Source organism: Salarias fasciatus, chromosome 4 (genome assembly GCF_902148845.1).
Source record: "Salarias fasciatus chromosome 4, fSalaFa1.1, whole genome shotgun sequence".
Taxonomy (NCBI): Eukaryota; Metazoa; Chordata; class Actinopteri; order Blenniiformes; family Blenniidae; genus Salarias; species Salarias fasciatus.
Window position 1 is genome coordinate 25,108,777 of NC_043748.1, and position 24,968 is coordinate 25,133,744.

Consider the following 24,968-nt stretch of genomic DNA (forward strand, 5'->3'; position numbering starts at 1 on the left):
TAAAATTATTACATAAGCCAAATCCTTTTACAGCCTGTTTGTGCTACACGTTGTGTGAAAGACAGACAGAGGCTCCTGTGTTCAGCCTGGAGGTTTGAAATAAACTCTGAACCGCTCACTGACTGGCAGCTGCAGATTTATTAGTTTCTGTCCCTGAAATGTGTGGAGATGCTTCCTGGTTTGCTTTTCACTCACTGATACAACCACAGGAGACGGGTCTGAAGTCCATCAGGTGTGCGATCAGAGCTTATGTAACTCCAGCAGACGTCCTCCGCCGTGCGGGACGCCGACGGAGCTTGCTTTGGTACGTTCACCCGAGATGGAGCGACTGCGATCATCTCCGGTCTCGCCAGAGGCCTGGCTCGGCTCTGCTCTGTCCTCCGGACGGCCGGCTGCTCTGCAGCTCGTCAGACTCGGAGCTGATCGTTTCCACTACAGCAGAGTCGCTGCGGGACGAGAAGCCATAAAGGTTTATGTGATGTTCTCTAAACGGTCAGCAGGTCTGGTGATGCAACAGGCTGCAGGAACGACGGCCTGTCTGATAACGGCGTGCAGCCGGCGGACTTTGAAAGGTTCACGCTCGGATGGAGGGATAAGAAACGGCATGCGGAACACGAAGAACCAGGCCGGGTCTCTGCTTTGCATAGGTTCAGGACGCTCCGTCTCACAAGTTTATTTCTGCCACGGGTTTTGGTCTTGTGCATTTTGCAAAATACTTGCTTCCACAAATGAAATCAGGCACAAACATACAGTACATGTCCGCCTCCAGGAGGCTGCGCACGCGTGCGCGCGCACACACACACACACACACGCATACAGTACAGAGTATGAAGAGGAACACCTGCTTTTAGAAACTAATACAACATTAATGAGAATAATAAAACCGTTGCTACAACAATGCAACTTAGTAGAATATCTGTCAAGTAACGACGCTATGAAAACTGGTTATGATTCAGCCTGCAGCGATGTGATTCTCTCAGACTGCAGTGAGAAGGATCTACGAGCTGCAGCGGAGAAGAAACGCCGTGTTTATGGAGGGAAGCTGAAAACAGGCTGTAAACAAACCAGGGACCTGAACTTCATGTCTGCTGCAGTAAACCAACAGGCTGAACGGTGCTCTCATTCTTTAAATGGACAGAAATGTACCGGAGGAGAAGCAGGTCCTCATCCAAGATGGCCGCCACACAGTCAGGCTGAGGCCGCTTTGAAAAACATGTTTTAGGGAAACATCTAAGAACGGCCTGGGTTTAACACAGGAAGTCAGACAGAGGGGAAGTTCAGGACTCTGAGCTCTGAGGCGTCGGCTCAGTCTCCAGAGGAAGTGCTATTTCAAAATAAAAGCCTAGCAGTCAGTCACTCGGAGTGCTTCTCTTCCCAGGCTGGCGTTACTGTTAGTGGAGGTTAGGGCTTCCTGTCAGTCTGAACCCAGTCAGTCTGTCTGTCCCTCTCACCGCCGGCTCGCCCGGACACCTCCCGTCCCGTCGCGGCACCATTTAATCTACCAAGACACACCAACACAGCCGTTAGTTCCCCTCTCAGGCCGTCGCACGCCGCTCGGGCCCAAGGAAAATTCCGGTACGGCTGACGGAGCTCCTCCAGACTTGGTATAAACCAGAGAGCCAATCAGCTGACGGCTCAGCGGGACGGCGCGTTGTGAAGGCAACAGCAGACTTCAGGTTATCTCAGGTGAATAAAGTCAGTCTGGATTACAGAGAGGTGTTATTTTGGTATATAATTACATTTTTTTATAAATAAAGGAGGCATGCGGTGAATATTTTAAAATTACAAGGCATCTTATTCTGTAATCCTTTAATATATATTTCAGTATGTTGAAGTGGGACTTCAGAGGAAAATGTTCTGCCTGAATACCGGAATTTTCCTTGAATTGAAGGCACACATGTATTAAATCCAACACATCCTCCGTCATTAGAACCTGTGCAGGAGGTCAAAGGTCATCACGACATTCAGCAGACCCCTTCCAGCCGGGAATAAACTGCACAGTCCGCTCAGAAACAGCATGAGGCCTTCGTATCATCATGGGAAAGAAATTAAATAAAAGTAAGTCACAATATGAATGAAATGGCTAAAAATAAATAAAAAAAAAACATTAATTATCACACACAGAAATATACAGAAGATAAATGGTTTTAAAAAATTGTTCATGTATGGTTCATGAATGTAAGTTAAAACAATTTTAAAAAAGAAGTTTTTCTTTGTGGCTCCCTGATCAGTCTTTCCTCTGGGTTCATTAGAAAGCAGCAGCAGGAAGTCTGCAGGGCGATCGCTGGTAATCTGCCCGACGCCAGGAGCAGCACACACAAACTGCTGACACACAGACAGAAGCAGGCAGCAGCAGCCTGAGCAGAGTCCCATCCTGACCGATCGGATCCATTCAGGGTAAAAACAGTCGGACGGCTTTTTCTCTGTGTCCTGATAAAAGATTATTCGCTGCCGCTCATCCAAGGTTTTGATTGTGTGGAATTAATTTCATGGCAACTTTCAGCACTCTGCTGTCACTTCCACTACTGCTTGACGAATCTGTCTTAGTCAAAGTGGCCCCGCCCCCCCTGCCCCCCCCTGCCCCCCGCCCCTCAGACCACACTCAACACCTCTGGATGCTCACGGGAGGAAACTCGTTCTCGTCGTCCAGACACACGGGCCCCGTGGCGAACTCGTGCTCCGGAATGACTTCGCCTCTCTTGGCGCCGCCGTCCTCAGAGTAACCTGGACGGAAGCAGAAGACGTCCCACACTCTCCTCAGTTTACAACAAGCTTATCTTCCATGCATTTCTGATGAAAGACTATAAAATGCAATAAATACGACCAATAAACAGTAAAAAATAAAATAAAATAGAACAATAAAAGTAGCTCTCAGTTTGTTTCCTCAATGAATGAATATGGCAACTATGAAATCTGACTTATCTTGATCAGAAGCAAAACTGCAAAAACCTTTTGTTTGTAAGAAATGCAGTTTTATTTATGTATTTATTATATTAGTGCAGATATCACACTTAAAAAGGCCAACATGACATTATTGACAGGCAGTATCTAATAAAGCGATCATTTGAGCTATTTTAAACCGAACGACTGGTCAAAGGTCTAAAGAATCCTGGAACCGGACAGAAGCTGTGCTTTAGGGTGGGTGTGAATGTTTTTGGTGGCTCCGGTCCTGCCTGAACAGAATGAGTGTGTCGGGTCCTCACCGGTGAGCGTGGCGCTGACGGGCGCCGCCGACGCCGGCAAGGCCGCCGTCTGAGCGTAGGACGGGCAGCTGGGAGCAGGCGAGGACGGGTCCGAGGCCTGAGGCCCCGCCTCCTCATCCTCCTCATCATCAGCACCAAAGAGTCTGTAGACAGGAAGAGGAAGAGGTTAACTCCGCCCACTCCATCTGCATGACACAGAAAGGCACTGAAGCACTTTTCGTCACCTGAACTGGTCGAAAATAATACAACGTCACACGGAAACAGTTTGTTTGTCACGCAGCCGCCGGCTCCACCTGTCACTTTCACTACTGCTTGTCAGCCTGCGATCGGCCGGTGAAGCCGGGCCACCCCCCCTGCTCACCTGTGCTTGTGAGCCAGCCTGCACTCGCCGCCGTCCTGCGGATCCACGTCGTAGACCAGGAACTGGCCGTCGGCCGTGGCCACCAGCAGCCGCAGCAGCTTCTGGATTCTGGACGACAAAGTCACTTTCAAAGTCAGCAGAAACACACAAAAACAAACACACACAACCACTCATTTTAAAAGACGTACCACGAGCAGAGAACACAAGTTCAGGACATTTCATCAGAAACGAGACCTTGGTGATTAAACTATGCAGCGCCTCAGGTCTGAGAGTGACACCACTGGGAAAACAGGAAGCTGCTCTGAAGCTCTGTGCAGACAGAAACCAGCTGATCCACAGAGATCTACCTGCTGAGGCCTCCAGCAGTGGCTGCAAATGCAAACAAGCTCATGTTTCCTGTCTGAAGGCAACAAATCTCCGAGACGCCGCAGTGAGAGCGAGGGCGGAGGAGGGAACCCGAGACGCTAGCAGCCGGAAGCCTCACATGGCGAGCGAGCAGACGACCTTCTGGCCCGACGAGAAGAGGTGGACGGTGGCGAAGGCGCGGTCCTGGCTCATCATGCCCGACACCTGAGCAGGGAGGTAGCTGCTGGCCGCCGAGAACATCTTCCCCACGTAGGCCGTCCAGGTGGCGGCGGAGCCGTCGGCGGCGGCGGCGTCCGCTCCGCTGCAGCGGTCAGAACAACACCCAGCACTCAGCCAACACGGCGGGGCGTGTGTGTGTGTGTGTGTGTGTGTGTGTGTGTACCTTGGTCCCAGTGGCTCCAGTTTGAAGATATGTACAGTCTCTGTGTTGCTGGACGCACAGAGGAACTGACCATCAGGGCTGAAGGACAAGGAGCTGATACTGACGTACCTGCAGACACACACACACACACACACACACACACACACACACACAGAGGCTGACTCCTCCGGGTCGTGGAGCGGGGCAGTGCTGAGGGACGGCCAGCTCTCTCACCTCTTCATGCCTCTGCGGAACTCGAACAGGCGCTGGCCGTCGGGGACGGAGAAGACCCGGATGACGGTGCCCTGCGGTGACCAAGAGCCAGCTGATTATCGGGGTTGCCACGGTTACCAGGCGGTCACCCGGCGCGGCGGTCGCCCTCACCCTCTCCGAGGCGCTGGCCAGCCTGGTGGCGGAGGTGTTGAAGGCGAGAGCCGCCAGAGGACTGTCGTGAGCCGGGATCATGGTCACCGTGTCCTGAAACCACACGGCGGAGGTTACCGGAGCCCCTCCAGCCTCACCGGGCGCCCCCGTCCCGCCCACTGCAGGGGGGAGACTCTTCTCACCAGAGCGTTGGCGTCGTACACGAGGATCTCCCCGATGGCGGCGCTGCCGGGGTACACCAGGTAGGAGTTGGAATGATTGATGGAGAGAGCACACAGACCTGAAGACAGAGAGGCGGAGGAGGTGAGGCCGGGCGGGAGGAGGGGGGGGGGGGGGGGGGGGGAGCCGGTCCACCGGGACGGGTCACCTGCAGGGTTGGACGGAGTGTTGAGCAGAGTCTTCAGCAGCTTCATGTCTTTGATTGTGGATATAGATGGACTCTTCAAGGCACACCAGTCTCTGCAGGGAGCAGCAGCATCAGAACCACATGGAGCCGGACCGACGCTGGACCTCAGTCCGTCCACGATGCTCACTCACTGAGGCTAACGGAATGAAAACACAGCCAGCGGAGCTGCAGGGCGTGTAGAATTCAATGGAGAGAAAGTCATGAGAAACTAAGAAAGTGTGAGGACAGTTTGTTAGCAGAGGAGGAGGAGTCTGCTAATGTGGCTAAAACTGCTTAAAACTAAAATCAAAAACAGAAAAATACCTCCAGCAGAAGAAATGGCTGATACTGTACTAAAACTGCTAAACCATGTAAAACAGCTAAAACCTTTGAAAATATAAACCCAGCTCGGGTCTTTTCTAAAGTTAAACAGAGAAAAACAAAGAAAGTAACAATTAAAAGAGCAAAATCAGCTCAAATGGAAAGAAGGGTAGATCACACAGTCTCTAGTTTTAAGATCAGACTTTTCTTTTGAACAAAATCTGCAGTTCAAGACCCTCTGGAGTCTTTCCCAGTGACGCTGCTGCAGGTTCAGCCGCTGACAGACATCACATGACAAGACAGGGTTAAAGTCACAGCCAGCCTCCATGACTTCCTCTAATGAGTTCATAACAAGCTGACAGACTGAGAGTGAGAATAAATACTGATCATCCAGTTTGATGAGTTTCCCCCACATCAACAAGCTTCCTGCAGCAGCTCTGGACTCAGACTCTGAGTCTGCTGCTCGGTGAAACAGGCCTGTGGGAAAGTCGAAGGTTCCCAGAGACTGAAGGAACGTTCAGCGGTCGTATTTCCATCAGCAGGCTGCCGTGGAGTCACAGCAGGAGGTCTGCAGCGCCTCAGTGAGACCAGCTCAGCTTCGTTACAAACGACTCCGAGGAGCCAAAACACACAGAGAGAGAGAGACCAGCTTCAGCAGAGAGTCGTCCTCCGACGCTCAGTCAGGCTTGACCTCTGACCTCAGTCAGGTCAGTCAGGTTTGAAAACAGAACATCTGGAGAAACAACTCCTCGAATGTGTTCTAGTGACCCCTCTGACCCCTGACCCCCTGACCGCCTCACCTGCCTGCTGAGCCGGACGGACAGGATGTGGTTGGGGTAGCTGTAGCTGCAGATCTCCGTGCCCTTCTTGAAGTGGTAGATGTTCATGCGCTGCGGCGCGGCGGAGCTGACCACCACCACCAGACTGCTGGAGAACAGACGCTCCACGATGAAGACGTCCGGGGCGTCTGCTGAGGAGACGGACACGGAGCTCCGTGATGTAGAGAGTGTGTGTGAGTGTGTGTGTGTGAGTGAGAGAGAGGAAGACGTGCAGCACTGACCACTCTCATGGATGCAGTCCAGTTTATCCACCGAGGTCAGAGAGAAGAGCCTGTAGCCGCTCGCCGTCCCCAGAGCCAGAGACCTGCAACACACACACACATGTTGAAGCCTTCAGGATGCCTTGACTGTGTTAAAGTGTGTGTGGCCTCCCTCTAGCGGTGGGAGCAGGTACTGTGGCGGCTGTGAGGAGGACAGTCTATGGATCTGTGGCTCTTAGATGTTTCTTATCTGACAGAAGCTCGATCTAAATTTAAATCTGGGACATTTCCAGGTAGAGTCCACTCCTCAAAGTCTCCCTGAAGCATTTCTCTCCTCTGACTCGGTGCACACTGCCACTGAGGAAATCAGGAGAACGCTGGAACCTGGAGGTCAGTGTGCAGATATGGGCGACCTGACCTGACACCAGGCCGACCGGCTGGAGACGCTCGTCACAGTCCTGCTCCTGAGAGCAGCTGATCTGGACCGGAGCTCCTACAGCAGCATGGAGAGGACGCCCCACTGCTGCCAGCCGTCATATTCAGAGCAGCCATGCTGCACATTCCTGTCCTGCCTGGTCCTGTTGTGGCCATCTGCAGAGGAAACGCCGCTTGCTTTCACCTCCGAAGCTCAGAAAGCCACAGAGAGCTGAGTCTGTACAGAGGCATGCTGGAGACTCGGGTAACAGTCAGTCTTAAACTGCTAGAAAGTGAGTGTGACTAAATAAAGAGCAGGGTTGGAAACACTGAGTTGGAAAACGAGGCGCTGCCGTCACTCTTGTGGCAGGAGAGCGTTAGCAGCAGATTAACATGACGAAACCCAGCCATCCCTGAAAAGAGCTGCAGAGCCGCTGTCTCTCGCCTTCCTGAGGCGACTGTGAGGGACTCGCTGGAAAACTCCATCCTTCAGACCGGCCTGAGGGCGTGACATTAAAGATCCCACTGGCTGGTTTTACCATCGTGACGGGTTGTTTCTGTCATTGTGTGTCAGACCTGAGAAGACGTCCGTCCTCTGGGACGCTCAGTGGACGAGCAGACTTCAAACCCTCATCCATACATCAGTTTCAGGTTTATTAATTCATCTAAATGATGTCAAATCTATAAAATCTGGGCCGCCTCCACTCTCCTGCTCCCCAGACAACTGGAGTGATTTCAGGACAGTTTAGATCCCGTTGTCCCCTTCAACAGACGACCAACGCCATCTTTACTGGATCTTTACTAACGCAGAGGACCGACCATCCACTGAACCCTTAAACCGTTTCAAAGCAGCTTTAGAAAAGACGCAGGCCTGTCTCCGCAGCTCCGGCGGGCCGGAGGTGGCCCGCGGCCCGCATGTTGGACACCCGTCCGGAGCTGTGGCAGGCAGCTCAGTCCCTGTCTACCGGACCATCCGGACCCTCCGCCCGGCTTACGTGGAGTCCTGGTTGAAGGCGCAGCCAGCCGGCGGACCCCCGCTCCCTCCGCTCTCCCCATCCCGAGTCCCAGCGACCTCCTTCCCTCCTCCGCCTGGATCGGAGGCCTGGGATCGGCTGCACCTCGTCGCTCGATGTCGGCGGAAGACGGCTCCAACGTGGCGGAAATGTCGGCGGCGAGACCCGAGGCGGGCCGGAGGCGCTCCCCGCTGCCGTGATCCGTGATCCGGGCCCCGCGGCGGGACGGCGCAGATCCGGAGGTCGGTGATCCGGATCCGGAGGAGAGGAGAGGGGCAGCAAAACAAGAACAGACGGCGTGACGTACCCCAGCGCATCTCCGATTGGCTCACGACGCGCCGCGCGTGTCTCCTTCCTTGCAGGCCGCGTTCCTATTGGCTGGCCGCTCTCCGTTTGTCTCCGTCCATTCAGCTGATGCAGGAGGAGCTGTTCACTCACTAAGAACTCATTTAAAAACTCCACACTGGGCTATTTAAAGGCACAACATCTCAAAAGCAGAGAAAACTAACATCAAGGCGGTTTGTTGAAATGACTTTAACGTCTTAAGAATAGAAAATCTTTTAACAAACCCGAGGGTTCAAGCTTTCACTTTACACACATTTAAAAAGGTCAAAGCTCATAAATCCTTCAATGAGAGACCATCTCCACCTGAGGATGAGTTCCAGATCCCTAACTCTCCTGGACTAATCTCTGGTCAGTTATTTTCTAAAGTAAATTAATGAGACAAACAAAACTAGCGACTTGTAAAATGAAGATTTAAACTGAGTTCTGTGAAGTTTGGAGTGCTGCAATAATTCATCGGTTGATGTTCGAGCTGCGTTTGAATCATGTGAGAATCCTGTGTCATGATGTTGTGTTGTTGTATTAAAATGTGCTTTAAAGGAATACTTCACCCAAAAACGGTTTGGCCTCATTTTCCATCACCCTCATGCTGAGCAACGCTCTGGAGCACCTTTTTGATGTCTAAATGCAGCCGGAGGAGGTTGTCAACAAACGTCATATAACAGGGACCGTTAGAGCCGAAAGAAAAAGGGCCTTAAAGTCCACAAAACGTGCCTATCAGCAGGACACCGAAGTCAAAGCTTTAAAACAGCAGCAATCACTTTCGTGTGTTCCACAGCTCGGTCACTCACAGCAGAATATAAACAGCGGAACTTCTTCTTCTATGCTTGCAATTTAGAAAAGTAGTCGTTGAAAGCGCCAAGCGTCTGGCTTGGTCTGCGGGCTTCTGTAGTCAGGGTGTGCGCAGACGTGCACTGGGGAAGTACGAGAGCAGTTTAGGCTCTTAAAATGTACTAAATGACCTCGTTAAGAATTAATTATGGACGTTACCCGCTCAGGACACTTGGATTACAGCCGACGAGCAGTATGAAGGAAAATAGGCACGTTTTTTGTGGACTTATGGACCGTTCTTTCGGGCTCTAACGGTCCCTGTTATATGACGTTTGTTGACAACAAAATCCCCCGGATCTCCGGCTGCATTTGAGACATCAAAAAGGTGCTCCAGAGCGTTGCTCAGCATGAGGGTGAGTGGAAAATGAGGCCAAATCGTTTTTTGGGGAAGTATTCCTTTAAAGAAAATCATCATCTGCACGGTGCTGCAAACACATTAGGAATCTGTCAGGAACAAGAGGATGGAAAGCTCACAGGAAGGAACGCGATGTGGAAACAAGAAGGACAAGCAGCACTTCATCAGTTCATTGTTTTATTGAATGATCTGTAGGGAACAGAGATGTGCTCATTACTCTCCAGTCACAGGGGTTCATCTCCTGAAGAGGCAGACTGTGTAGCCTCAGTGCTGGAAGACAGAGTGAACTCCTGTTAGAGAGAAAAAGCTTCCTGCAGGACAGGAGCAGGAGCTGCCGCTCAAAACATGTTCTCCATCAGGACTGGAAATGACACACTGTGGAATACCTTGAAGTCCCAGATGACCATGGCTCCGTCCAGACCCACGCTGCTGTACTTTCCACTTATCTTTGTCCCCGACACGACACGCAGCTGCCTGCAGAAACAGCAGCGACAGGGTGGAGTCAGAGCGTCCTCCACCACTCAGCAAGAGAGGGAGGCGGGAGGAGGAGGGGGTCCTGAAGGACTCCTCCACATCAGGAGGTCAGAGATCTGATGAGGAGAAATGAGACGGGGGGGGTCATTCGGCCGGCCGTCCTCACGTGATGCTGTTCTGGTGCCGGGTGTCCAGCTCGTTGTCCTCCTCCTCCGTGGCCTTCTTGTCCAGGTTGCGGAAGTGCTGCATGGCCGACATGCTGCCCTTGGAGGTCTGCTTGGGGACGTCCATCTTCTTCACGAACTCCAGGCAGCCCGGACCCTTGTAGGTGTACTGGTAGGGGCAGCAGTTGTGTCCCTGACGTGGACACGAGACAGAGACGGGTCAGGGTGGGACGCCCGCCGGCCGGCAGTGTGAGGAGGACGAGGCCGGAGACACTTACCGCAGCCACGATGTCGGTGGGGCTGACGTAGAGGACGCTGAGCAGGGGCAGGCGGTCCGTGGTCAGCTGGGTCACCCTCAACACACACACACACACACACAACACACAGCATAATCATTTCTACATTCATAAGTACACCTCGGGAGGTTTGCGTGGCGGCTGCAGGACTCACTCTTGCCCTGCGCGGCGGGCGGCCACGGCGACGCTGCTGTTGTGGGACACCCAGGCCAGCTGGTCTCCACTGGGGGAGAAGGAGACGTCATGCACCAGCCTCCACAGTCCTTATGTTCCAGCATCAGCTCGCCAAGGGCATCTTGGCGCCCCAGGCGGTGGGTCCAGGCTTCTCCTCGATGTCCTTAATGTAGGCAGAGAAAACCCTGAGAGACACGGTGCGTTAGAGTGACGGCAAAATAAAGTGGACTAACTAGGTAAAATAAAGTCTTCTAAACAACAGGATAGTGTGAGTGAAGGCAGCTGGTAGCCCCGTGATGAAGGACGTCATGTGGCGGCTCCAGTGGCCTCAGATGAGACACAGCGGGTGCTAAAGATGGACGTTTTCTCACCTGCAGTGCAGGTCTGCGGAGCCGGCTGCCAGCAGGATGTTGTTGGGATGCCAGTCCAGACTCAGAACAGTGGAGCGGACAGACTTCTTGATGTGTTTACTGAGCCACCTGGAAGAATCAGACACTGGAGCTTCATTCTGCCTGACTGCAGAGGTCTGTCTTCATCAGGAAATCATTTTCAGAAAACACGTTGAGACACGCATTGCATCCAGTGGTGCAGCCGATGGTGCAGCCCCGGCATGGTGCTCGGTGGGTTGTGGTGGTTTGTGAGCGTCCCGCCGGCCGGGCCGGGCTCACCAGTCGTTCTCCTTCTCGAAGTAGCAGACGGAGATGATCCGAGCTCCGCTCCCCAGGGCGAACTTGTTCTCCAGCGGAGACCACTTCACGCAGGTGGCGGCACGGTTGATGCGCACCAGGACCAGGGTGGGCTTCCACACGTCGTCCTTCAGGGTCCACACGTAGGCGTTGCGGTCCGACGCGCACGTCACGATGCGGTTGGACTCTGGAGCCCAGTCGATGCCTGCAGACAGAGTCAGATCTGTATTCTGTCGTCCTCCCAGCCTGGACCTGTCTCACTGCGTTGCTTCTGGGTACCTGTGATTCTCCCGCTGTGATCGGCCAGCTCGTGGATCTTCACCCACTCCTTGCCCTTCTTCTCGTACACGATGGCCACATTGTTGTTGTGGCTCACAGCGATCTCTGCAGGGAAACAGTCAGACCACAGTGGGACTGTAAACCACAGGAGCAGAGTTTCTCTGTTGTTACAGCTCTGATCAACATCCTCATGACAGAACTCTGAATCTGGACAGAAGTGGTTTGGCGTCGTGCAGCATTAGAAATCCCTCCCCTCAGTCTGAGGTGCATTAGAGCTCTAGAGCGCTCTGAGTCCATTTCCTGTGTTATAATGAGATTGTGTGAGACTCTCCAGGCAGTGTTAATGCAGTTAGAGGCAGAGGAAGTGATCCATCCAGACCTGAAGCCCATCACAGACAGCCACTGGCATTACTGCAATACTGGATCCTTCACTCAGGTTCAAGTTACTCACTGTCTTTCACCTTGAGAAAATTAATCTTCTAAATTGTTTTCAGAACATTTTTTAGCACTGAACAAAAGAAAACCTTTGGAGTCCTCAATGTTGATCGTCATACATATATTTAATCTTTGATGTCTTCTGAGAAAAAACTACATGTTTCTATTGGAAGATTTTTCATGCTCCTCTTGAGGGTGTCAAACATGTGGCCTGCGGGTCAAAACTGGCCCACCAGGGCACAGTGGATGTCACTGCTTCAGGAAGAGCTGATGCAACGGCAGCAATGAGGTCAACAGTAACAGCATCAGAGATCTTTGATCAGATTCACCAAATGAAGCAGGAACGCAAGACATTTCACTGTTTCTCAGTTTGTTCACCACTTCTGTTATCGAGCATATGTTCATAAAGCAGAAGAAATCACAACTTTTTACCGAGTTGAAAGTGGGTTCAGTGTGTGTGTGTGTGTGTGTGTGTGTGTGTGTGTGTGTGTGTGTGTTCCACCTACGGCTCCTGTCTTTGTTCCAGGCGTGGCAGGAGAGCGGCTCCAGGCCGAAACTGTACAGCGACATGTCTGAGCAGGAGAGGCTGCAGGAATGTAGCCACACACACACACACACACACACACACACACACACACACACACACACTATGGATCACAAAGTACAGTACAAACTGTGACATTAACATGTGGTAATAGCAGTTTAGGCTCACTAACCGTGTGTGTGTGTGTGTGTGTGTGTGTGTGTGTGTGTGTCTTCACTGTGAGATAAGTACACCTTTATCAGGTGTGGTGCTGGATTGCTTTATGAGTTTTTCTGCACAGAGGTGTGAGTTTTCTGTCGTTCTGTTAAAGTGATCCGGTTCAGACTGTACCAGAACGAGAGCAGAGCCAATCCAAACCGAACGATGCACCAGAGCGCCGTCCTAAACACCGACGCATGCTGCACTCTGAGGCCTCTGTGCCATGCTGAAGATGAAGGAGAAGGAGTGAGTTCTTACCTTGGCGGTGTGTGTGGGGGGGTGGAGGATGGCGGGGGTGCTGCAGGGCCGTATTCGTGGACTCTGGGCAGTCGACACGAATGAAGCTGTGCAGTGAGCAGCTGAAGGAAGTGCCTGTGGTATTTACTGAAGGAGGAGGGTGTGTCTGCACAGAGGCGGCTCTACATCTCCAACTCCAGGGGGCCGGGCCAGGACCGGGGCCGGGAGGGAGGGGGCATCTGAAACACCAGGAGAATGGCGACCACTGAAGGGGCGCAATGACCACCGGAGGACCACCGGAGGACCAGATTCCAGATTTTAGTCGAAGACTTTTTGTCACATCACGAACCAGCTTCTCCAGGTCAGCCAGCATGCAACTTGATGTTGCGTTGAAGCAAATCAAAAACAGGAGTGAATTCTACAGGTTTCGGGGATTCACAGGTGTCTGCAAAGGAGGAGTGAGCAGAAGAACACAGATGCTGTACTGAAAGAGAAGAGGTTTCCAGATCCACCGCTGATGCTACAAAGAGAATGGAGATGTGAGGACTGGAGGAGAGGAGGCGGACGCTGATGGCTGTAGGGATGGACAGTCTTCCAGTATTCTACATTTGAATTCCCATCTTACCTTCTGTTCAAATTACACATGTGGGTTTTATCCAAATTTTCTGGTTGCTCTCAGGATCACCTGCACCCTGCCTGTATCAGTTGCTTCGGCTCAGACGAGATTTTCAAACTCAAATTTTCCAGAAAATCCCTCCCTCAGATCATCAAGGCACCAGTGAGACTCGGTGGACTTGCAGTTATTAGCATTGATAATAAGAAAAGAGAAGATGATGAGGACGTCACTGGTGATTTTCTCTCGAGATGTTAGTAAGAAACACTGTGAGACACTGAGGCAGCTGAGAGGAAGAGATCAGAAGGTCCAAATACTGGATCTGGATGTTAGGCTGGACCTCAGGTAGCCCAGAGTCTGGATCTGGACAGAGTTGCTTCATTTTCAGATTTCTGTTTAATGTCATTATTTCAGTCTGTTATGTAATCTTGAAACTTTTTGAAAATAATTTGTATTCATTTACTTTGTCTAAATAAATCATTTGCTCCCTCCTTGACCTGCCACCTTAAAGTGGTGGGGGAGTTTCAGTGCCCGTGTGATCCCAGGAGCTATGTTGTCCTGGGCTTTAAGTCCCTGGCAGGGTCTCCCATTGCAAACAGGTCCTGGGGGATGGGCCAGACCAAGGGCAGGTCAACAGCCCCTATGATGAAGTTACAATCGTGGTCCGTGACGTCGCCTGGTATGGCGCAGCCGGGGCCCACCCTGGAGCCAGGCCTGGGGTTGGGGCTCGTAAGCGAGCGCCTGGTGGCTGGGCCTTTGCCCATGGGGCCCGGCCGGGCTCAGCCCGAAGAGGCGACGTGGGCGAACCCTTCGGTGGACCCACCACCTGCCAGGGGAACCGTAGGGGCCGGGTGCAATGTGGATTGGGTGGCGGCCAATGGCAGGGTGACCGGCAACCCAATCCTCCGACACAGAGACTGGCTCTAGGGACATGGAATGTCACCTCCTTTGGGGGGAAGGAGCCTGAACTTGTGAGGGAGGTCGAGGGTACCGGCTAGATATAGGCGGGCTCACCTCCACACACAGCAAGAGCTCTGGAACCTCGGACATTGAGCCCGAGTGGACCATGTTCTCCACCTCCATTGTCGAAGCAACTGCCCGGAGCTGTGGTCGGAAGGTCTCTGGTGCTGCCATGGTGGCAAACCCCGAACCTGGTGGTGGACACCGGAAGTAAGGGTTGCCGTCCAGCTGAAGAAGGAGTCCTATCAAGCCTTGTTGGCTCATGGGACTCCAGAAGCAGCTGATAGGTACCAGCAGGCCAAGCGAACTGCAGCCCGAGTGGTTGTGGATGCAAAAACTCAGGTCTGGGAGGAGTTCAGGAGGCCATGGAGGAGGACTATCGGTCGGCCTCCAAGAAATTCTGGCAAACCGTCCAACACCTCAGGAGGGGAAAGCAGGTCTCCACTAACACTGTTTATAGTGGAGGAGGAGCTGCTGACCTCAACTGGGGATATTGTTGGACGGTGGAAGGAATACTTCGAGAACCTCCTCAATCCCGTCGCCACGTCTTCCGTGGAGGAAGCAGAGGCTGAGGTCTCAGAGGTGTACTCACCCATCACCCAAGCTGAAGTCACTGAGGTGGTGGGTAAGCTCCTCGGAGCAAGGCACCGGGGGTGGACGAGGTTCGCCCTGAGTACCTTAAGTCTCTGGATGTGCAGGGACTGTCTTGGTTGACACATCTCTGTAACATCACGTGACAGTCGGGAGGTCGTTCCTCTGGATTGGCAGACCGGGGTGGTGGTGCCCCTGTTTAAAAAGGGGGACCGGAGGGTGTGCTCCAACTATAGGGGGATCACATTCCTCAGCCTCCCTGGGAAAGTCTATGCCAGCGTACTGGAGAGGAGGATCCGACCGATAGTCGAACCTCGGATTCAGGAGGAACAATGCGGATTTTGTCCTGGTCACGGAACAGTGGACCAGCTCTATACCCTCCATAGGGAGCCAGAGGGTTTGTGGGAGTTCACCCAACCAGCCCAACCATGTGTTCCGTGGACTGTCACCGGTTCTGTTCATAATCTTTATGGACAGAATTTCTAGGTGCAGCCAGGGGCCGGAGGGGGTCCGGTTTGGTAGGCACAGGATTTCATCTTTGCTTTTTGCAGATGATGTTGTCCTGTTGGCTTCATCGAACCTGGACCTACAGCATGCACTGAGGCGGTTCGCAGCCGAGTGTGAAGCGACAAGGATGAGGATCAGCACCTCCAAATCCGAGGCCATGGTCCTCGACCGGAAGAAGGTGGCTTGCTCCCTCCAGGTTGGTGGAGAGACTCTGGCCCAAGTGGAGGAGTTTCAGTATCTTGGGGTCTTGTTCACGAGTGAGGGACGGATGGAAGTGAGATTGCTTAGGGGCGACAGTAGCTCAGATGGTAGAGTGGGTCGTCTCATTCCCGGAAGGTTGGCGGTTCGATCCCTGCTCCCGCAGGCGTAAAACTGTCGTGTCCTTGGGCAAGACACTTCACCCACCTTGTGTATGTATGTAGTATGAAAGTAGTGTGAATGAATGGTTGGTGGTGGTTTGAGAGGCCGATGGTGCAGACTGGCAGCCTCGCCTCTGTCAGTCTACCCCAGGGCAGCTGTGGCTACAGTAGTAGCTTACCACCACAGAATGAATAACGCAATGTGAAGCGTCTTCGAGTGTCCTATAAAACCAATGCATTATTATTATTGTTAGACTGCTGTCCCCACGGCCCAGATAAGCCATGGAAAATGGATGGATGGAAATCAGTCGTGTTTGTCAAAAACGTGTTGAAGTTTTAACTCAAGCTCTTGATTTGATTTAAAGCTGAACTCAATTGAATTGATGTTCAGCTTCGGTGTATTGGTTCACAGAAGGGTAAAAATCTCTCACCGATAGATCATTATTTTCTTATGAGTTATCTGAATTGAGAACATTTGGGCCTCCTGTAGAAGGGGGAAAATACATTTGAACAGTTTCGTTTCAACATTTTCAGAACTTTTCGGTCAAAATGTTGAACCTTTTTTTTTAATGCATATGTTCCCATTCATTTCCAGTAAATGTAAAATATACGTTTGAATGAAATTGGAAAAATTAAGTTTTCTATTATAATCTGATGGGTAATGATTGTAAAACAAAACCAAAAGAACATTAGAAAACTTTCTGGTTTAATCAAACATTCATAGCCTCAGAAGTCATTTTAGCCTCAGTTCTTCACTTCAGATTTCATTTTCAGTTAGATTTTTTTTTCTAAAAGTGAGTTGATAGATTATTTAAAGCCTTCAGTGGTCGTTTTAACTTTGAAGCCATATGGAACCACATGTGGCTGCAGGCTTCGGAACAGACCGACAGTGTGACGACATGGTTACTGTGACACTCCAGAGTGTTTAAAGAGTAAAAGGTGGTGTGAAATAAAGAGCAGAGAGCAGCTGTGGCTTTGAGTCACATCTTTATTAAATGAACCTGCAAATCTAACATACAAACAGCCCATCAAATTAAAAAAAACAAACAAAAAAAAAAAACAGATCCAGATTAAGGAGCGTGAAGAGTCCTCACCTGTCAGTTACTACGGTTCCTTCAGCTTCACATTCTTTCACACTAAACTTTACTGCAGGGCCAGAATGAGCGTTACAGTCCTACTGAGTGTTGACCCGGGGGACAGACAGGAAGCCAGCCGGGCCAACAGAGTGAGGGTGGGGTCAAGGTACAACAGACAACTTATTTGTGTGTGTGGGGGTCTTCAGTCGGGGGAGGGGCGTCTCAATACTCATCTCCTGCGGCCTCCACCTTGTAGCCGTTCTCCCCGGAGCCGTAGCCGTCTCCCGACGGGAGGGACTGCTGGTCCATCATCCCGTCCTGACTGTACTCCTCCATGCTGGGCGGCGCCGCTCCGTCGTCCTCGGGGCCCCCGTCGTCCTGGGGGGGCGCGTCGTCTCGCGGGGGTCCGTGGCGCTCCTCCCGTCGCTCGCCCCGCTCCCTATCCCCGCGCTCCCTCTTGTGCTCCCGGTCCCTGTCCCGGTCCCCTCTGCGCCGGTCCCTGTCCCTGTGGCTGCGCCGCCTGTCCCTGTCCCTCTCCCTGTCCTTGTCTCTACGCTCGTCCCCGCCCTCCCCCGCCTCCCCCTCGTGCTCCTCCAGCATCCTGTCCCCGCCGTCGGGGGCTCCGTCTCCGGGGCCCGCCTCCTCCCCGTCCGGCCCTTGGCCCTGTCCCTGTCCTCTTGCGGTCTCGGCTCCTGTCCTCCTCTTGCGGTCCCGACTCCTCTCCCTGCTCCTGCTGCCCGCCACCGGCGCCCGCTCCCGCTCCCTCTCCCGGCGCCGGCTGCTGGGCGTGCCGTCCTCCCCGGGCGCCACCTGCCTTTCCCGGTCCCTCTCTCTCTCTGGAGCGGGTGCGGCGCCGCCGCTCACGGGATCTGGTCCTGCGGCGCTCCCGGTCCTTGTCCCTGTCGCGCTCCCGGCTCCGCTCCCGCCGCTCGCCACGATCCCGGTCACCACTGCGGGAGGAAAACACACCGTGAGACACATGCGCACACACACTTAGACAGACAGGCGGTGTGTGGCGTCCTCACCCCCCCAGAGGACGGTCGTCGTAGCGTGAAGCGTCGTCTCGTCCAGAGTGCTTGATGTTGACGTCGGCTCCTCCTCTCCGGGTTCCTCCCAGGCCTCCACCTGCACACAGGTCAAAGGTCACTACACAGTCACACTGAAGCTCCACCGGGAGGGGAAGCCAGCTGTGTGTGTGTGTTGAGGTGAGGACTGATCAGCTGACCCAGCCTGCGGGGATGCCATCCCTTGACGGTGCGTCCTCGCTCCACGTCCACCAGCACCCTCCTGCCGTCGATCTTCTTGCCGTCGGCGTGCTTGTAGGCGGCTGGGGAGGAACGGGCAGAGGGAAGACGGCCGTGAGGCGGCGGCGGCTGCATCCGTGTGGCCAAGCAAACAGACGGTGCTTCATCATACTGACCAGGAGCAGGCGAGGCCGAGATGGCTGCTCTCTGGGTAAAAGCCGAGGGATAACGGGAGTAGACTTCCTTCCACCCGACGACTGATTGACACGTTTAATAAGACCGCAGCGGCTAACCGCTCTACATGCTCTGCTGCAGCAGCTCTCACGCCCTCTGACCTCCGCCTTCTACCAGTCTGTCAAAGCTGGAGACGGAGTCTATATGGATCATTTAATCTGGACCATGATATCAGCTGACCTGCTCATGTGTCGTCTGCCACGTAATCATCTGGTTAAAAACTCAGACTTTACTCTCCAAAAGATAAAGAGCGACTGTTTCCAGTCTCTCTGGCTCCACTTCAGGGCCGTTAATCAGTTTGGCCTCCCAGAGACCCGAGAACTGATGAATCTCTGAGTTTAGAGTGCTACTAAATCCTAAATGCTCAGCGTTCAGACACATTTTCATGTTTGTAATGAGAGCATGTGTCGTTACCACAGCAGAAGTCAAACAAACAGAGGGTCTTTGTTAGGATGCAGCTGCCTTGCTCAGTGGCGGTGTCTCAGAGGACCAGTGAGGAGCAGCTGGTCCGACCCTCACTGGACCCCTGTGACTGCAGTGTGTGTGTGTGTGTGTGTGTGTGGTGTGTGTGGTGCTCAAGAGGAAAGAACATGAAGCTCCCAGCAGCAGTCATGGAGTGCATTCAGACCGTCCCACACCTGAGCCCATTCCAGCACACACTCCGATCCGGGGGGGCTTGTCCTGACCGCTCCCACAGGGACACACACCTCCCCGTCCAGGGCCTTACCAGCCCCTGTCAGACACCCCCCCCCCACCGAACAGTGGCTGCTCTTACCATTCTGTCCCCGACGGGCACACGTCTCTACCTGCTCGCCACAGCGCTGTCACCACAGCTCTACCGGGGGCCTTACCGGAACCCCCCCGCCCCCCCCCCCCACTCCCTGGACTCACTCAGCAGCAACCCCTCCAATGACAGGGCCTTACCAAACCCCCACCAGTCCTACCAAAACACACCAGGTGAAAAGAACAAACAGAACAAAAAGCAGAGAGGTCAATGGAGACAGAACAGACGGAGCGTGGGGCTTCCTCTGCTACGGGGGGCCGGACCGTCGGCCCGCCGCCCTCAATGGAGTCGTGTTCCTCACACTCACATCTGACACTGAGCTGCTACAGAGGTCTGCAACCTGTCCAGGCGTCCAGCTCGGCTGGAGCCACTGAACACAGGGTTCATTTATACTCATCAAAAAAAAAAACAATCCTCAAGTTGAAAGTATGTACAAAAATATAGTAAAGTTCAGGAGTTTGTTCCCTTTTCCAGTGATTTCATCTATTTCAACACTTGTTTTACTTTGGTTTAAGCTGTTTTTAGCCGTGTGAGCTCGTTCTACCTTCGTTTTTCTTTAACCTTTACTCGCCATTTGACCGTTTTTGTCCTCTTCCAGCTGTTCTCTCCTCTTGGTGCTAGCAGGCTGTCACTGAAACTCTCTGTGCCTTTATTTGGATCTAAACTCAGCAGTTTACTGGAGCCTTGGAGTGGCTCCAGAGCTGCTGGTTGCAGACCTCTCAACTAGTGCTTTGATATCTGAAGATTCAGTGAGTCTCCAATTAATTATGTTGTAAATGTATGAGTAGCCCGGAGCAACATTACCAAGAGTTCCCCTCATCAGCCTTTTCTATTAAAGCCAGCTCAGACTGATCAGCCCTTCTGATCAAATAGGTAGACTTTCTGGATTTTAATGATTATTTTCAGCCATGTGCTGAATCTGCTAGAAAAACAAAAAGGAAATGAAAAGTTATGATCTAAACTCATGTTTTCGCCACATTAAATATTGGAGTAAAACAACCGTGGAAGTGAAGAAAGTTTCTGGTCGCCTCGTCTGTAACTTTGCGGACCTGTCGCTGGTTTAAACACTTGATGCTCACACGCTGCAGATCTTCAATCTGCCTTTCACATTTAAGAATACGGAGCGATCGTCACCATCGGTCTCATGACGCTTGATTTTAAAGAACCTCAACGTTTCCAGCTCCACGCCGTCTGGATCTGACCCGGTGCCAACGTGCCCCGAGTAGCATGAGGTGGCTTTAACACAAAGGGCAGAATCACTGGGCAGCTGTTCGTCAGACTAGTGATCAAGGCTGCGTTCAATGGTCAAAGCCCAAGGAGCAAGTGGCTGGAATTCCACCAGGACTCTGTTTTGGGGCCTGCATTGAGATGCTTTACCCATTGAACGTATCGCCTCGTCCCTATGTAGGAGATGGAGGGTGGAAAGAAATCTTACCCATCATACAAACCCATTATACCAACCATATACTGAGCTGTGGTAGTAGGGTGTAGATGTATCATAACCATCATCATCTGCCAGCCAGCTCTGGCCAATAGCCATCACAGATTGGCGGCTGCAGTGGCAATGAGAACAACACACAGTTAATATAGCGTTTAGCCCCATCCCCCCTCAGTCCACCCCCTGCTGTCACTACACAGCTGTGATTCAGCAACTCTGGTCCTGAGGAGCCGCCCGCTCTGCCAAAAACACTCAGAGCGACACACTGCGCACTCAAACCACCGAGCAGTGTGTGGCCGTTAACCCTTTAGAGAGCACTCTGGAGACGTCACTCCTTTACCCTAAACAAGAGTAAAGTGTAATGAGTCCATATAACTGATCAATTAAAAGAAAAAGCTGCCATTAAAGTGAAAATTTGATATGCCATGTAAGTTAACACGAGGCACCACTGACTTCTGTTAAAAACTTCAGGAGGAAAGAGTAAGACTGACAAAAAATGCACCTGTTTCATGATTTTCAGCTCTGAAATGTTTTCATTGTGGGGCTATAAGAAGTCAATAAGCCTCGACTGTCCTGAAACAATGTGGCATTTCAGATAAAGTCTATCACCTCTTGTTTTCTGAGGAACTTTTGCTCTAAGTGGAACAGAAAGGTTTTAATACTGACATGAATGAGAGAAGTTCTCATCCGATCAAACCGTCAGCTGTCCAATAAAGGGTTAAACTCATCTCGCCACGACCAGGGTTGAGGACCACCAATGGAAATGTAGACAATCTACTTGCGCACCAAGTCACACAGTCAGTGGGCGTGGACACATGTGGACCCCCCCTCACTCAGCTCCTGCTGCTTACCATGAGAGTCCGACCGGCGGAGCTGCTCTCCACCGAGCTACCACGCCTGACAGTTAAAAGACAATGAGCCCTGTGACGGGCCGACATGTTCAGCTCCACACATCCAACACAAAGCTCTCCCTCTGGCTCCTCCCACTTACCCAGCATGCCTCACACACGTGAAGCGCCACCCATTCCACCCTGGCATCAGTCACAGTACAGAACAGTCTCTCTCTCTCGCTCACACACACACACAAACACACGGGAACAACAGGGATGTGGGTTCGACTGAGGCTCCATCTTGAATGTGAGCGTTCAGACTGAACACACACACACACACGCACAAAAACACACACACAGAGAAAAGGAAAGGTCAGTCAGGTCAGGTTCAGTGCATGTTCATGTACTCAATGAAGGCATAGCCCCGAGGCTTCCCCGTCCTCTTGTTGTACACTATGTAAATCTGCAACACACACACGCAGCACAAATCAACTACACACCGAAGGGAATATTCCTGAACGTGTCCATCTCTACTCTCTTGGTGACATTCTGACGGTTTTCAGGGTTCGGCGGCTGAACGTACCCGTCTGATGGGGCCGTACACCTCGAACTCACGGCGAAGCTTCGACTCGGTGGTGTCGTAGTTCTGCAGGACGGACACAGTTCAGTTACTGGTTCTGATGACCGCACAGCAGCGGGGGAGGATCTCCCTCCTTTCACACGCGACTCATGCAAAATCTTTAAAAGCATTGGCGACTAACTGATGAGTAGCGTCAGAGTTCTGCTGAATTAGCGGTCTAACATTTTCTAAACTGTTCCCAAACACGTCATAGTTTCTGCTAATCAGGTCCAGTTTGAAGCCGTTTGTTAAATTAAACAAATCAAAGAATATTTAGAAGCTAGAATTCTGATGAGGGAACGTCTCTCTGCATGAGTGCAGTGCTGGAGGTAAAAATGGTCGTATGTCAGCAAACTGACCACTCGAGCAACAAACAGCGTCTTGAAGGCATCTCCTTGAGCGTTGGGGTCATTATGGGGATCCCCTGGAATCAAGAGAGGGGGAAAAAAAAAAACGGGGTCAATTTGAACCAATACAGCAGATACAGAGTGAAGTCTTCAAAATGTGGCGGACTTACAAAGCTTGAGCTCTGTCTCATCGGCCTGCCTCCTCTCAATCTTCTCTCGCCTCTGCAAAAGGAAGACAAGTGAAACCTCTGCAGTCACAGACAACAGCTGGGTCATGCGAGCAGGTCAGGAACCGGAGGGCTGACCCACCTGCAGCCCAGAGAGCCAACAACACACCTCTCAAGACATCACCCTCGAGAAACGAACCCTGACAGACAGCGACTGCAAGTACAGACTAACTCTGAGACCACCTCATGATATGGTCTGAATTTACATCAGCTGACTTCACTGCACCTGGGAAGAAATCCATATACAGCAGATGTCTGTCAGACTAATCTTTAGCAAATAATCCAATATTTACTTTACTTCCATAAGTGGATCCAATGGAAAGCAGTCGTTTAGCATTAACCCCACTCAGGATGGAGCAGCAGCCCCACTTCAATCCACACTTGATTCTCTGAAGATAGAAGCAAAACTCAGAGGAGGAAAGCTCCGTGGTGGAACTACTGCCAACATTAAAGAAGTCAGCAACAAAATTAGGGAACAAATGGAGTCCAACTTAATTAGAAGTGTTTCGGACCGAGTTGAAAAATGAAGAAATGGACAGTTACAGCAAGAAGATCTGGAGGTGGTGGGAAATGTGCACAGATAATGAAAATAAACCTTTACTGTGCTGATGTGTGTTAACTCCTCAAAATGGTGTAATTAATGTCTCCTCACCTTTCTTTCCAGCCGCTCCTCGCGGGTTTCTGCTCGTGGCGGTGGAGGAGCATCTCTGGGATCCTGGGAACACACACAGGCTAAATAAACAAACGCGCCACGGTAAGAAGGCTAACCGGAGAACGGAGCAGGCGCTCACCTCGAAGTGCCTGATGAAGGGGCGATGCCACTGTAGGGCTGGTTATGATGCTTCTCATGGGGCAGCTTCTCCAGCTGGGGGAGGAAGGGGATGGGGTCCCGCGGGGCGAACAGGGCGAGCAGGTTCGGAGGAAGAAACTGTGTCATCTTTCACCTGAACAAAGTAGCGCACCAAGCCATTTAGTATCAAGCAAGCACCATGAGGACCAGTGAAAAGACGTTACATGAGAGGATGTTCCAGAGGGCTGTCATCATTTTCGTACATGCCAACATCTCCGCTTTGGAATTTCAAAATTACACTGCTCCCCTTTTGTAACAAGATAAAACTGGATGTTCTGATTTTAAACCATGTTTGTTTGAGGTTTGGTTCTCTGTTGCTTTTTAGTTCTGGCCTGTTGCCACCAGGTTTGAGGAAATTATTGTGATCATGATGTGAATCATGGTCAAGAAACATGCAGCATGTCTACCTTTGATTAGAAAATGTTAACGTGCAAAGCATGAATGTTTAAAACAAAATCTGTTCATTCTGTGGTTACCTGGAGGAATCGGAGTGGACTTTCTTAATATCACAGATTCAATAAGGAATTGAAACGCTGGTCAGACTGTGGGATCTAATCTGCTTATCAACATTGTCTAAAAACCCCACAGATGTTTTGGTGCAATCTTTCTAGGTAAATAAGAGAGAATGTTGAAGATAAATCGTGCAGGCACGGTAAAGGGCAGCCCGAGGCTAGCGGAACTGTTAGCATGCTACATAGTTAGCTTATGTTGACTCGACTTCCCCTATTGTGCATTTTATTCCCTCACTCACAAACACTACAGAAAACGCACAGACGACTGCGAGGGTGGATTTGGTCGGTGAGTGGTGAAGTCTGCTTGCTATAAATCCAATAAAGTGCCTCTCACTTTAGACCTAAACGAAACACAGCGAGTTAGCCACCGAGCTAACGATGCTAACAAGGAGCCTCACCTTGTCTCCTCCAGGGCGGGCTGAAACTTAAACCATGGACTGGAAAAACAGGCGGACGGTTCACACGGGTCTGCTGGACCAACTCGCTCGGGCAGAAAAAACAGCTGAAAACTTTTAAAAAGCTTGTATTTTATCGACGCGAGAAGAGTCGCTGCTGAACGTGTTCGGCTTCCTGAGAAAGAAAATGGCGGGTGGACGTAAACCCGTGACAGCGGACGTAAACCGGAAGAAGAAAGCACGAGCGGGCCACGCCCACATCCATTCATAAATTCGCGGCACAGAAGTTTACTGCATCAATTTTTCTAACCTTCGGGCGTCAGTGTGGGTGTTTTTGTTCATTTGGAAACATTTTTCATCTAAATTCTGATTTTACAAGCACATCGACTGCGGAAAAATCCTACCCTCAAATAACTGTGATAAAAAATTGTTTTCCTTTTTTATCAAGTTAATGCTCAGAACTCCTGTCATTGTGAGGGCTTTCAAATAAACAATTATTGGGTTTGATTAACAACATGCT

The 24,968-nt window shown here is 51.6% G+C and overlaps 3 protein-coding genes across 3 annotated transcripts; all 3 read right to left on the minus strand.

Moving 5' to 3' along the window:
• Positions 1-624: 624 nt before the first annotated feature.
• LOC115386964 (WD repeat domain phosphoinositide-interacting protein 1) lies at positions 625-8,126 on the minus strand. Its single transcript, XM_075410413.1, is given in 14 exon segments — positions 625-1,498; positions 2,624-2,724; positions 3,204-3,346; positions 3,565-3,672; positions 4,049-4,231; positions 4,313-4,420; positions 4,526-4,596; positions 4,676-4,768; positions 4,858-4,955; positions 5,043-5,095; positions 5,097-5,134; positions 6,182-6,348; positions 6,442-6,524; positions 7,830-8,126. Coding segments are annotated over 12 exon segments (1,134 nt in total). The 5' UTR covers positions 6,269-6,348; positions 6,442-6,524; positions 7,830-8,126; the 3' UTR covers positions 625-1,447.
• A 1,408-nt stretch (positions 8,127-9,534) lies between these two features.
• LOC115387609 (actin-related protein 2/3 complex subunit 1A) lies at positions 9,535-13,001 on the minus strand. Its single transcript, XM_075410415.1, is given in 12 exon segments — positions 9,535-9,645; positions 9,762-9,849; positions 10,016-10,206; positions 10,292-10,367; positions 10,464-10,557; positions 10,560-10,598; positions 10,601-10,668; positions 10,855-10,962; positions 11,152-11,374; positions 11,449-11,553; positions 12,390-12,469; positions 12,884-13,001. Coding segments are annotated over 11 exon segments (1,062 nt in total). The 5' UTR covers positions 12,454-12,469; positions 12,884-13,001; the 3' UTR covers positions 9,535-9,639.
• A 3,861-nt stretch (positions 13,002-16,862) lies between these two features.
• On the minus strand, positions 16,863-23,631 carry snrnp70 (small nuclear ribonucleoprotein 70 (U1)). The gene is given in 11 exon segments (XM_030090392.1): positions 16,863-17,781; positions 17,783-17,918; positions 17,994-18,093; positions 18,194-18,295; positions 21,889-21,961; positions 22,082-22,144; positions 22,477-22,541; positions 22,635-22,686; positions 23,344-23,406; positions 23,483-23,505; positions 23,508-23,631. Coding segments are annotated over 11 exon segments (1,389 nt in total). The 5' UTR covers positions 23,629-23,631; the 3' UTR covers positions 16,863-17,190.
• Positions 23,632-24,968: the final 1,337 nt, after the last annotated feature.